The sequence below is a fragment of the Lissotriton vulgaris genome, chromosome 4_1 (genome assembly GCF_964263255.1).
Source record: "Lissotriton vulgaris chromosome 4_1, aLisVul1.2, whole genome shotgun sequence".
Taxonomy (NCBI): domain Eukaryota; kingdom Metazoa; phylum Chordata; class Amphibia; order Caudata; family Salamandridae; genus Lissotriton; species Lissotriton vulgaris.
In genome coordinates, this window is record NC_141691.1 from 674,112,728 (window position 1) to 674,127,220 (window position 14,493).

At 42.5% G+C, this 14,493-nt stretch overlaps 1 protein-coding gene across 2 annotated transcripts in view; it reads right to left on the reverse strand.

Moving 5' to 3' along the window:
* The window catches only part of LOC147722426 (serpin B6-like), a 393,526-nt gene that overhangs the window by 217,738 nt on the left and 161,295 nt on the right, over nt 1–14,493 (reverse strand). For both annotated transcript variants that reach the window (XM_086964945.1, XM_086964944.1), the window contains exon 4: nt 904–1,021. In XM_086964945.1, the coding sequence (XP_086821071.1) occupies nt 904–1,021 (118 nt within the window). The remainder of the gene's footprint in view (nt 1–903; nt 1,022–14,493) is intronic.

The following is a 14,493-nucleotide window of genomic DNA, read 5'->3' on the forward strand; positions in this document are numbered from 1 at the left end:
TCAACTAAAGTTCGTCTGAGTGACGGACTGACAGGCTACATTAATAATAACAGAACAATTCTGCTTAAGAGTTTTTCACTAGTTTGGATATATGGTGCAAATAAAATGTATTGATGTTTTTGCAAGGATAATATCTGGTCCACTTTAACAGTGTCCACACTTCTTCATTTTCACCGTGGAGTCTGCATTTCAAGTCTGGTGCAAAACAGACTCCACTCCAATGCATAGCTAAGTAGCTCTGGAAAACTAGAATAAAACAGCAGGTTGCACCATGTACCTGAAAGGTTCCAGATAAAAGGGGGAAAAAAAGGATGTCTCTGTAAATATACGATTCTTGAACGGTTAGTACAGACCCAGCAGTCTGAGCACAGAAGTGGGGTCTGTCACTCAAAAGGCATCACCAATGTTCACGCTTCTACCGGATATTTGGAAATGGATTCAAGTGCGAGGGTTGGTAGAAGCGGTTTTAGGCAGACTAGAGAATGCCCCCTCCTGCAAGATTAAAGACGCGTGTAAGTGCCTCAAAAGGGTTACAGGTTTCCAGCTTTGGAGATCACTGGAGGTCATATAGGCAAAAATGAAGCGGAGGACTCGAGATAGTAAATGATCAAGATGAATAGGAGATATATCGCTCAGCTAGAATTTTTAGGGAACTCATTGCAAGTAAAAGATAGCACACCCCTTTTCCAGTTCCTTAACTTGTACCACATTTTAAAAACGTGTGCAGCTTGATTTAAAAAGAAAAAAACATAAATAAATCCCGTTTGTGAAATGTAACTTTTCATTTGAAAGAACTGATTATTATGGACTTCAGCTCAAAACAGACTCCGCAGACCTTCAGTGAAGTAATCGCAACATGCACCAATTCTGAAGATAATATGTGGGTGATCAGTAGGTGCTCACCTTCAGTTTTTTCTTCTACCCAGTTATTAATTCGTCCTCTGGCTCCTTCATATTCCTGTTTGAAGTCAACTTGCTCTAGCTCGGACAGGTAGTATTTATTGCAAGAATCCAGGAATCCCTGAAAAAAGAAGTAAGAGGTCAAAGTGAGGGGTTACTAAGACATCAGTCAAAAGTTCAGCATACATGTGGGACATAGTAGCCTCGGTCGAAAATATCAACATTGAGGTATGTGCAGAAATGACCAAAGATGCAAACCCCTCATGAGAGAAGCCTGCAGAGTGGATAGACGGTACCAGATAGGGAGTCAGTAAGGTGACTAGAAGAGGCTTTAAGGTGGAAAGTTTGCATGCTTCTTTTCAAGGGCAGAAACGTGAAGGTAGGGAGGAAAAATCCAGAGGAAGCAATAGTAAAGTCAAAGGTGAGAATTAGCAAAATACCGAAGTGACAATTATTAGGAGGTGGAAGAGTAGTCATGAGAAATTCGGTGGAGATCAGTGTAAAATACACTAGCGTGCGAGTGAAGGGAGAAAACAGCTAGAAGAACATGGTGCTGCGGAGCAGGGCTACACCTACAGATCTGGCACAACTATAACTGCACGGTCACCAGTAAGTAGGGTATTGTACTAATTGTGACCTGCTATGTGGTACAGAACAAACAACTTGCCTTGAAGTCAATAAAAGAGGAGTTACTGTAAGGGGACATAATTTATCTTATTAGCTGTTAAGTGTGTCAACTAACAACGTCTGGAAAGGGGACCAGGGTCCCCCTGGCTGCACGACGCATCCATTTTAAGAAGGACATAGACTGCCACCTCTAAATATACAGAGTAAGAGTTCAAGAGATATGGAGACAAATGTTTGGGAATCCGAACGAGGAAGCAGAATAGTTCTTCAGTGACTATTGTTACAAAGTGAACCTCTTTCTAGGTCATCACCTCTGAATGTTTCATCAAACGAGATTGCCACATTTAACTTGCATATAAAGCACAGTATGTGCAGTATTACACCCATGACATGGAAAGTTAAATGTGACTTGTGAACTGCAGCACCTATTGTACCATCCACTATAGTGGCAATAAATGTATAGCTTCATTCCTACCCTGTGCTGCCTGATGGCAGCTCCATGGAACTTTGTCAAAATAACCCTTTTAACAGGTAGGAAAACTTTATTTAATACATCACCCCACAGCATGTGACATTTGCTTGTTCTCCCAGTGACTAGACCATGATTTTGTCCCTGGTCGGAAGTAGGTGTAAAATACATGTGATAACTGCCCCCAAAACAGATCCAATGCCTGGAAGTGGGAATGTATTTCTTCACCTGGCAGGAAGACCACTTGGGGTGGGTTGCCAGAAACTTAATTAACTTCAAAGGGTCCAGTCCTGTCACAAGCAAATGCTAGATGACACCTGGAAAGCCCCAGCTTTTGTTCCCCTCATCAAGCTTGCGCCAAACCCAGTGGGAGAAAAGCTACGCCCAGAACCAATTTAGAGTGACCACAGAGGAGAAGACCGCTCATTACCCAGGCCACACCTCTGGGTTGACCCACAGGCTCTGCACAAGGGGAAGCAGGGTTTGCCCCATCTTAGCTCAGTGGTGTGTGTTACCAAAAAAGTGTTATGGTCTGGATTTCATTCACGTAATATCACTCAACATTACAGGACCTCATCACAAATGGATTTTTGGGAATAATTCAAGAGGTACTTTTTAATGTAGTCTTACATGAATACAAGAACATCTAAAATGGGAATATTCAGGGAATATTTGTACAGTTGGCACAAACAGAGCTGTGCTCTATTTGCTCTTTTACCAATAGAGATTGAAAATGTCAGGGCTGATTCACAAAGACATGTGAAAGAATCTCCGTAGTACTGATGGAGCAAGTATTCGCACGTTAAGCGACTTGCTTGTATCAAGAACCGCAAATAATGTTATACTAAACCAACATGTTTGTGTTACTAATATTGCACATTTTACATTACACGGGGTGTCCCAGTGATGCTTGCCTATGTGTTTACTAAACTTAATACGCTTGCCACCTAAAATGGCTGCTGCTACGCGGGAATTTAGACTGCGCATGCGTCTGTCATACCCATGTGACGTGACACACTCACAGTTCTGGTGGGAAAGTGTTTGCTCATGTGCAATAGTATTAAAATGGCTGCTTGGTGTTCTCACTTGCTTTATGCTTTCATTGCCGCTTTCGCAAAGCTGTCTGTACTGCCTAATAAATAATGCTATGGTTATTATGAAGTAAGGGGTGTAGTATAGCCATTCATGGTATACAGTGTAAACTTTTATTCTGTATTTCTAAATTGTTTTCGCTTGCTTTTCATGTATCTTATTCTTTGGGCCTGGGAGGCGCTTACTACTCCATCTTGAAAAAGCCTGTATGGTACCAGTCACGTGATAGGGGAAAAGAACCTTGCAGCAGTGGAACTCAGTCAGCTGCCAGCCACAGCTAGAATGCCCCTTTGAACCGACCTGTAACCCAGCAAGACGGAGCCGGCTTGTACTAGATTTGTAACAAATGTATTAAGATTTGTATTCACTATTGTTATCTGAACATCATGTGTCATGGGAAGTCAGAAACTAGGGGGTGGGTAAAAAGCGTGAATATTAAGCCTGAGAAAGTCTGAAATTTAGGTGGTATGATGACTTAACCTTCTCCTTTGACCAATTGGAATGGAGGATCCTTACACTTGCAACATTGGGGGGTGGTACACTGACCCGAAAAAGGGTATAACTAGCCTAGGTTTAGCTATAGAAATTGTCCGACTTGTCCGAATAGCTGACCGGTCACTGACCCAACGCACTTTATAGGTGACTAAACTCAGAGAGCTGCGAAGCACTCTGTTGGGAGGTTCGAGAAAGCCATTCATTTGGGGTTTTACTGCAGACTTAAAGTGCTGGCAAAGCACTTTGCTGGGAAGTTCGAGAACCCAATCAGGGTTACTGGCAGATTCCTTGCAGAGAGGGAGTAACGCAGGCGTTGCAACCGAAGCTGCGGGTGTTGGTCGTACCCTTTGGTGAACCCGGTCCGGACCCAAATTCTGGGGTTATCCTGTCCTGACTGTCCATGAGCTGTACCTGCTCGCCTACTGGCACCTAAGTCCTTGAGGGTCCTTTCCCGTCTTTCCCAACTGACCTGTGGCCAGGGTTGGTCTTCACTCTATCTTAGGTAAATATAAAGTCTGTGTGGGTGATTGCTTATTTATACATTTGCATTTCTAATGTTCGAATATTGCTAAGCATAATTGCAAATGCTCCTTTCTCTCCCCTGTCCCTTGATAAATAAAATTCCATGTATTGCTAGTCTATTAGCATGTTCCACTTTTCTACCCACCTTTAGCCAAATTTTAAGTCGTTCTTCTATTTAGTATATGTTCCTTATCTCACCCTCCCTATAGTGAATAAGTTAAATCTGGATAAATTCAACTGCATAAGTTTCATTTTCTTCTAATCTGTTAGTGAATTGCGAAAGTCAACTTTGATTTAAGCATGTTCCCTTTCTTTACCCGCCTTTAGAGAAATTGTGAAAGATCTGTTGATCTATAATAGCATGTTCCCTATTTTTACCTTCCCTTTATTACACGGTTTCTAAATGATTCGTTTTCTCGGTCTTATTAATAGCTATACGCTATTTCTAATTCTAGTTATAGACCGTCTTATCTGTGTTAACCTTTTGCTCATAACATATGATGAAGATGATTAGATGAAGGTTTCCAAAACTTCCAGAGTCTGTGGTTATTATAAAGAGTGCAAATATTTTAAATGAGATTGCATTGTTGTGACTGCTTATCTTTACAGCTAGCTCCCTGATCCATTGTGATCTTAGGTACATGTGACAAGGATTGGTAAGTCAGGTACGTTGGAAATAAATAGGGAGGAACAGGGTTGCTGTTAGTAGTGTGTAGGTTACCCAATTAATAAAGAATAGTGATAAATAAATTATGGGCCCAAGTGTGCATATTTGGTAAAATAATAGTCGGGTGACCTGCGCGCTCTATCAGTACTACTTCCCCACTCATAAATGCTTTATTGAATCTGCCACTACATGTTTCGCTACATTAATGTTTGTATTCAATTCACTTTAAATGGAGGTTCCAGTTGTTCCCAGTCAATGGTACGGTGCCTATGTCTCACCTTAGGTTCTTTGAAAGGTAGCTGCCTAGAATCTACAATTCCATTATAATCATGAGAGCGAACTTTGTAAGTGCGAGCGAATATTTTAAAGTCCCCTAGCCATCAACAAAATATTTTAAAGTCCCCTAGTCGTCAACAAAAATGTTCAACAGCATCTTTTTGACAGAGAAACAATACCATGTACTAATGGAAATGACGACTAATGTAACTTACTGAATCTATGAAGTAGAAAATGAGAAGCTAGTGTAACACATAAAAAGAAAATGTATGCCAACCAAGAGGGACAATATATTAATAAAACATAAGAAATCGCAAATATTAAATCCCTAAATATTTTTTTAAAGTGGCATCTTATTACAGCTTATCTCTACCTAGATTCTGGATTTTCATTCCACTAACACATGCCTTCTAACCTGCCACGGTACTGCGTAAATCCAATTTGGTGAAGAATCTTCCCCCCCTTTAACAATAGAATTAATTCATTAATATTAGGTAAGGGAAAACAGTCTACAATTATATTCTGGTTCAAGGTGCGCAAGTCAACACAAAATCTGTTCTTGCCGTCCGGAGAAGCGTGGCTCAGTGGTTAGAGGCGGCAGACCCGGAAGCTGAGATCGGCCGTGGACCAGGGTTCGATTCCCTGCCTCGGCGGGTCTCGGGCTCAAAAATTCCACGGAGTCGACAATTCTCGCTCCGGTGCCTACTCGACTCACGGGGTCACACTCTGCGACTCTGGGCAATAGCTTGCTTAATCTCCACTACGGCCCCTCGCGGCGGGATGCCTGGCTTTCACCTTGTGGATACCCGGCTGGGATATCTCACAGGGGAATACCAGGACGGGATCCCTAAGCAAGCGCCTTGGGACCCCTGGGTTAAAGTGCGCTATATAAATCGAAACACATTTACATTTGGTCGTGATGACCACTGGTGAAATCCAACTCTACGTCTCAATTTGTTCAATTACCCCTTGTTCTAAATCTCACACAACATTTTCTTCACCTCACCCCTAGCTATAATAGGTACCTTCCTAACTCTATGCTGTATAGGTACAGCATCTGGTTTGAGCACAATTTTGTGAACTTACCCCTATAGTTCTCCAATTTCTTCTTTAAACAAACTAGGCACACTCTCTATAATGGATTCAGTTGAAATATCATGCACCACCATGACTTGGGTCTTTAGCCCTCGGATCTAATATATAATGTGCAGGTCATACTGATGACCCCACCCCAAAATCGGTGGTCCTGATTGTGCTACATACACTTTTCCCTTCACAGATCTACTCTTAAAAACAATGTCTGTTAACATGTAACCCACTATATCTTTTCACCCTAGTATCCACATGTGTTTATGTCATTTGGTCCTAACACTACCTCTGGCCAATTTTCTCTAAACAAACTCAGGAATAATAGTCCAAAATGAACCTGGGTCCACCATTAGTTCTGTATCCTTCCCCTCAATAATGAATAATGCCTTAGGTCTCATCCTCCGAACAAGTTCCATTTACAACTCCTCATCACTCACACACAAGATTTTGTTTGCACCTTCAACTTTACTACCCAAGCTGATACGCACCCCCTCTTCCTGTACTACAGCTACATTCAATCTATTCCCTTTCCCACACATTTTATAAAAGTGTCCTTTCTTGCCACACTTCCTACACTCCTTATCCAAGGCGAAACATTTTTTGTAGTCTGCCGTGTGATACGTGCTACCACATCTTGTGCATATTTTCCCTGTATTCCTGTACTGCTCAAAGTTACTAGACGGACTATCTCCACTGTACTTCCTGACACTACTCTCCCCTTTTCCACTAGACTTAACATTTACTGCAGCTACCTCTTCATCTGGTTCCAAACAAGACACACATTTTCCTTTGCCCCTTCTTTCCATTCCATTTCTCTCCTGCATGCACTTGACTCCTTCACTACCGTCGCTATATCAATTGCATTCTGTAGCGAGGGGTTCTTTGCTGCCCACAATTTCTTCTGCATCTTTTTATTCCTACACTGGACTATTAGTTGATCCCTTATCTCTCCAAAATTACATTTTAATGATAACTCGCGTAAGCGCGTAAAACTGATCAATGGTCTCATTCTGCCTTTGTGGCTGCGTGTAAAACTTATGTCTAGCCATAACAATATTTACCTCTTTTGACTACTGTTTCTTAAGCCTAGCCTTTGCTTCCTGGTACACATTACCAATCACTCTCCCATCCGCATTAGTGCCTGCTGGTAAAAATGTAAATGCATGTTGTCCCTCTTTTCCCAATGTACTTAAAAGTAATGCCTTCTTTCTTACAGCACTAAAGTCTTTACCATATAATGCCTCTATATAATTCTCAAAAATTTCGATCCACTCATCCCATTCAATCGGTGGATCCCCATTCTGCTATGAAAATAAAAGGAGGCATTATGATGTTCTGATTCTCCACAGCTGTTACAATGCTACAACACAGCTCAATATGACGATCACTACACCCTCTAAATATGCCAAGTAACTGTAACCCTGCAATCTAATATATTAATAAACATTCACTTGCAAGCAACAATATATTAATATTTCTTCTTTTCTTCTACTTGTCGTGTCTGATCTCCAACTGCTGCCTCGACTGTATTCTCCTTGACCATGAATACAGTTTATTTCAATATAGTCACGTATTACCTGTGTATCGTTTTGTCTCTTCTCCTCAAAATCTTCAGATCAGTCAACGACTTCAGCAAAGACCTCTTGCGTTGCTTGTGCAGTCCTCGATGTCAGCAAAGTCCGCCCACGATTTTCGTTCCTCCTGCGTTGCTAGGTAACTTTCCCTCTTCAAACTGGCCGCTACTTCACTGCATCATCACGCACGTTACGTTGCATACTCACGCTGCTTTGAACGTCGCGTCTACCGTCACATCCACGTCACAGCTTCACTGACGGCACCCGACCCAAATCGAGCTCCTACGCGTGCTGCAACCGTTTACCATTCAAAAGAATAAGGTATCATATTCCAATTTCCCTTCCTCTTTTTTTTTTACACCGCCAGCCTCCTGCAAATGTTAGGCTTAGTCCAGAAGGAGTGTAAAGCAGCTGGTTATACGAGAATGCAATCTTATAGTATAGATTAAGTAAAAAACAGCCACACAAGGTATTTATAAAAGTATGTATTTATTATATAATACTCCCCAACACATACAAATATCTTCTACCCGGAGATATGCACAATGCGCACAATACTTTGCAAAGAAACAGTAAATAGAACACAATACACAGTGGACCCCAGGAGGAGGGCCAAACCATATACTAAGATAGTGGTATAAGAACCACGACTCGGGTCAAGACAATGTCGAGAGGACGTACAAGTGCTGGGGACCCTAGGAACCACCCAAGGTAAGTGACTAGGAACCCCACGGAGAACGTGTGCAGAGTGGAAACAAGACTGTGTGCTCCGTACAAGTCTATGTCCAAGTTGCAGTTGGATTTTTAAAGATGAAGGACCCTTCCCAGTGGACCCTGAAGAAACCCGTGGAAGACAGAAGGTTGGAAAGCCACCCCACCCATGGGTACCCGATTACCCACGTTACCTATACCAGGGAGGCGGAGGCATACGAGTGAAGTGGTGTCGGAAACCGCTGTCAAACCCAATGGAGGACTTCGGGAAAGTGCAGCTGCTGAAGAAAGGGTCCAATGGAATCTGAAGGTGGATTCTAGTTGAGGTACCTGCAAGCAGAGGGGCTAGAGTCTATGTCACTTAGGAGTGACCAGGAGACTTGGAAGATTAATGCCCTCTGATGTCGGGTGTTGCAGGAGAGTTGACTAGGACCTGCAGCTGTGATGACCAGGCAATGTGGGTAAGACCAGGAGCCATGCACGAGCTGTCCCATGAAGGATGTCGAGTGCTGAGGGGTCGGTGTCCGGTGGGTGCACCAGCAAGCCTTGGCAAATGCAACCAACGCATGAGCTGAAGAAGGAGAAATGTCAGGACCAGCAAGCTCCAGTGGAAGTAGACTCACCACAAGCAAGGGAGTCAGGGCAGGCCCCAAGCAATCAGGGGAGCCCAAGAGAAGCAAAGATGACCTTCAAATGGACCCACAGGCCGGAGGCACTGGAGTCGCAAGAGGATCTCAAGCAGCTCACCAAAAGATGCAGGCCACTATGCACACGATGAGGTGTGGCCCAAGATTCTGGTCAATAGAGATGCTTGAGGATGGGGCTACCTGAAGCCCGAAGATCTTCTTGGAAGGAAGTCAACAAGTCTTTGTAACTGCAAGTTGACACTGTGCACAGGGGTTCAGTTGTAGCAGTCCCCACGAGGGAAATGGACCTCAAACTTGGTGAGAGGGCAGGGAAGGCTTCAGGACCTGTGGAAAACCACCACCTGTGTTGCAGAACCTTTCGGAGTCCGGAGTAGCTCAGGATCAGCAGACTGGTTGACTTAGTTGCGGTGCCAAGGGAGATTCCTGCAAGTTTCGTTGGTGCCCAAAGGCCTTGGAAGGTTCCTGTATGGTGCACAGGTACAGACATTGCAGCAGGTTGGAAGGGAGACGAAGTAGAGTCCAAATGAAGTCCAGCTTTGTCCAGAGTGCCTAGACGGTAAAAGAAGTGGTGTCTGATCTGCATCTTATCCCACCTTGAATCTAGGGACCTACACTTGGGTAAGCCCTTAAGTACCCTAGGAAAAGGGTTGGAACGATATCAGGGACCCTCGTAGGGGAGGGTCTGGACAGTGGGGAGGTTACTCCCATGTCCCTTGTTCAGTTTCGCTCTAGAGCAGGAGCCAACGGCTCCCAAGACTGGTTTGAACTGGGCTATGCATGGGGACACCAAATGTGCCCCTCGTGCAGACCGAGTGGCGCTGGCAAGCGCACCCATTTTGCCCCAACACACTAAATCCTGTCTGGGAGGTGGTCACACCTCCCTGTGACAGGATTCCTATTGTTCTGCCTTCCCCTGCTTGAGCTTGGCTCAGCAGCAGGAGGGCAGAATCGTGTATCTGGTAGGCAGCAACCATTTTGTGCTGTCCAGGTCTGGAATACTGGTACCAGGGAGATCGAGAGCTTAACGGAGGGCTCTTCCAGTGCCTGAAATCATACACCCCACACTGTTTACGGTGTGGGGGTATGATTCCAACATGTTTGATACCAAACACGATAGGATTAGTTGCAGCCAGTTTCGAGGTGGTCATCGCGTAATTACACATGCCCCTATACATGGTGTATAGCTGCTTCACTGACAACCCGGTAGAATGGATTCCGTAGGCTGTAGGGGTGTCCTGCTCATGCAGGGGCACCCTCTCACTTAGAAACAAGCACCCTGCCTTCAGGATTGCAGAGGGCTGCTATAGGGTTGACTTATAGGTTTTAAGTGCAGTGACCCTAGATATAGGAAACCTATATCTTTAGTAAGTGGTGCTAGCACCAGCTTACACAGGCTGCAATGGCAGCACTGTAGTTCCATTTTGGTCTCCCATGGGTAGCATAATTAATGCTTCAGCCCATGGGAGACCTCAGGGGTACAGATGCCCTGGGTACCTTAGTACCATATTCTAGGGACTTCTAAGGGTACCCCAGTATCCAATCTGAGAAGTACCCAAGTACCGAACATAACAAGTTAGGGAGAATGCAGATAGACTGGGGTTCGGATTAGCAGGGTCCCAGTCAGACTAGTTAATAACAGCTTAGCACCAGACAAAAAGTGGGGGTAACCATAGAAGGAGATCCTACTTTCCTACAAGGCGGTAGGAAATGTCATATTTTTCTTAAGCTGTTCATGAGGACACTTGCTCCTTTGATGGCAGAGCTGAAGTGCTCCTGCATGTGCAGGTTCTTGTCCAGCTTTATTCCCAGAGAGCTCATTGAATCTATAATGTGTGGTAAGTAGTTAAGAGCTGTTAGTAGTTTCACCATTCTGTGATGTCTGGTGAGTGTTTGGGTGAGGCAATTAAGAGGAAATCCGTTTTGAGAGTGTTTAGTTTCCGGTGGTTACAGGTCAGCTAGTTTTTTTGAAAGTTTGTGTTGAGACCGAATACCTTCTCAGGTACAATTGTTATTCAGATGGGGACGTGTGATAGTGGATGTTCGATAAATTCAACAATTCAGTAAAAGGCTCCTTGAACAGGTTAAAGAGTCAATGGGAGTGTGGACCCCCTAATTTGACCTGTGTAGGGTTGGATAGGGATGTATTGACCTTGATTCTTTGAGTTCTGTTGTGGAGAAAAGAAGCGAACCACTTAAGAATGGGCCCAGATAGCCCCATACTATGTTCAAGTAGGTCTAGGAGGTTGTCATTTTTGACCGGATTGAAGGCCGATGAGATGTCGAGGGTAAAAAGGCAGGATTCTTTCTGATCCAACAGTGTTAGCGCATTAGCATCTATGTGTGTAAGTGCCGATTCAGTGCTATGGCCCTGATGGAAGCCCGGTTGGAATTGACCTACGAGACTGAATTGTTCAAAGTGGCTGCATAGTTGTACATGGACATATTTCTCTAGGAAATTGGAGAGGGTCAGAATTCTAGAGATTGGGTGGAAGTTGTTTAAGTCTGCATGATCCGCCATGAGTTTTTTAAAAACAGGTGTAACCTTCCCAGCTTTAAGGCAGTCCGGTATCGATCTTTGAAGTAGTGATGGATTAACTATCTTGGTCCAGAGAGAGGAAGACCATCGTGCTTAGGTCTGCATGTCAGACTCGGCGCTAAATTCCGCAGGAGTTTAAATTCGAGATATATTTACTTGAATGTTACGACATGGAGCGCCCCTCAATGGGTACAAGTATAGGCAGTATCCACTTAAAAGGCGACCTCGTCTAAATTCATCCGCATTGAAGGTTTTGTAATGGGGAACTATATGATTTAAGTCTATGAGTAACAGGTAGAGAAATGTATACTCCGCTAGTCATATACTGGACCCAGATACCATTACGCATAACCAGAACAAACTATGACCGAGATTAAAAATGTAGAATTTAGGGTACTAAAGGTTAATAATTAAAAATGTGCAATTTAGTACTTTAAGCTGCACTATGTTTTATACAAAATCGAACCTATACTCTGCACTATGTGTTATACTAAATCGAACCTCTATCAAATATACAGAAAAGAGAAGGCTTGTGTGTTTATAATTAATACGTAGACATCAAGGTGTATAATTAGAATATAATGCTCTTGATTAGAAGTGAGCTACTCAGTAGTTTAACAAATATAATTCATTTTAAATTTATCTCTCTAAGATTAGAAGTTATTGCTCAAATAACGGAAAAAGAGAAAAAATCCAGAACATAGGAGGAAGCAAGCTTAAAGATCCTTCTAAACACGGAACGACACATCAAGTCTTAAGTTGCCCTGTATCGCCACACACAAGAAGGTATTTTAATCTTAGCCTTTTTTGACTTTGACTACTAGATCCATATCTTTTTTAGTATGGAGGAATTAACATTATATTAAAACAAAAAACCATGTATTTCTGTCCATCTGTAGAAAAATTGTATTGGATCTACACATACGGTGGTCATCCCTGGTACAGCCAAACATTGAATGTACATAAGTGTTTCTCAACAGGTACGAAATTTATTTGATGTATATACGATCTAGAAAGAATGATAGAGTATATAACCAATGGGGGACCAAATGAGTTATACCATGAAATGTGTTCTTCAGGTGGAATAATTGCCAAAACATTCCCTTGTGAGAAAAAATATTAAGATATACAGCCCAATGAATGAAAAGCGGCAGTACCAAGATATCTTTTTTTGGTTTGAACCCCTCCAAGTTTTGAGGTACGTTTATAAAATCTTGTTGGTATAAAGGTGGCTACTGCGAATTGAAAGTAGAAGATCAGACTAGCCAAGGATAGGAAGAATGAATTACATGAAATCAATGTTTTTTATAAAATACTCAAAGACAATCTTGTGGGATGCCTACTTGACATGTAGTTATAAATGCGACTTTTGACTTCCCTATAATTAGGAGCTATGATAGGCAAAATATATGTACAAGCAGGATGATCTTTGAAATACAAACAGAGCTTGTGATATACAATGCCTTGTCAGGGACTCTCCTTGGTATGTAATCCAGAATACATAATATAAGAATTCCTAATGTATGGATAACACTACTGTTTGGTACAGATGACCATAGAATGAGAATGTGAATTTTGTATTTGTGCTAGCGTCAGTAGATAATAGGCCTCTGTTGATTGTAATTATGATATTTTATTTTTCTAGAGTTTTTTTTTTAAAAAACGTCCTGAAGGTGTTGCCATCAAAACAAGACACCGAAACGCCGCGTCGACTTTTGTTTTTTTACTGTTTACAGATTGTAATTTTATGTATTGCTATACTTGATGATGTTTTTAATTATGAACAATAAATTGATGATTTTAAATATTGATACATGTTAGAGTGTTTTTAAAGATTGTTGAATCTCCTTTAAAGTTTTTGTTGTGTACAGAGTTCCTATACTGACTGCTAGCTACTATTGAGTGATAATTACATTGTTACTTGGGATTGTTAGGATACCTTTCCCTCTAGGTCGAATATAGCATCCATAGATACCTTAGGGGGGCTATTTTACGATATAAAGTATATCCTTTAAGCGCAGGGACTCTTTTCTTGTTGCATACCAGAGAGAGGAAGGACATTTTAATCTCCCTGAAGACATTTGGTGGTAGAGGGTCGCTAAAGTGGTTTAAGGGGGTTTACTGCGGTTAGGATTTTAAGAATGGTGCTTTCCTCAAAGGTTTTAAATATGCTCCATGAAGCATTGTTTTTGGGGGGTTGGGCTGAGACATTGTGGCTCAGAGATCCGGGGCGGGGTGTGCTAATATGAGGTGTAAAATGAAGGTCACTTTCGAGCTTTCTTTCTTTCCCACAAAGGAGGCAAAGTCCTCGCAGTTTGGCTGTGGATTAGGACCGGTAGGGGAAGGGTTGGGTTGGCTACCTGCTAGTAGCTTGACAAGTTCAAACTCTTTTATTGGCGATTTCGAGCTTTAGCTAATGAGTTACTACAGAAGTTCGCTTCAGAACTTCTGATACGTTTGTTGTAAATGCTACTCTGTGATCTCACCTGTTTAAGTTGTTCATGGGAAGGTGAGAATCTCCACAATTGTTCAGCTAGTGTAAGCTTACGTCTTTCTGCATTTGGGCTGTCAATGAACCATGGTTTGGATGCTTTGGTGGACATTCTGTTTAGCTTAAAGGGAGCTACCAAGTCTAGAATGTTCAGCATGGAGTTGCTGTAGTGATCTATGAGGACATGGACATCTGCCACATCCAAGGGAGGTGGTAAAACGTTATTGCTGATGGATGTCTGATTATTCAGGTTTATACTTCGCATGCTTTTTTTCCTTTAAATGGGGTTCTTCAGATGAGCCTTTTTTGTCCTCACAGATTCTGTAATGAGGAAAGCAATGCGGTGGTGATCTGTCCAGTCACAAGGCTGGACAGATTCTAGTTGGATGGTATTACT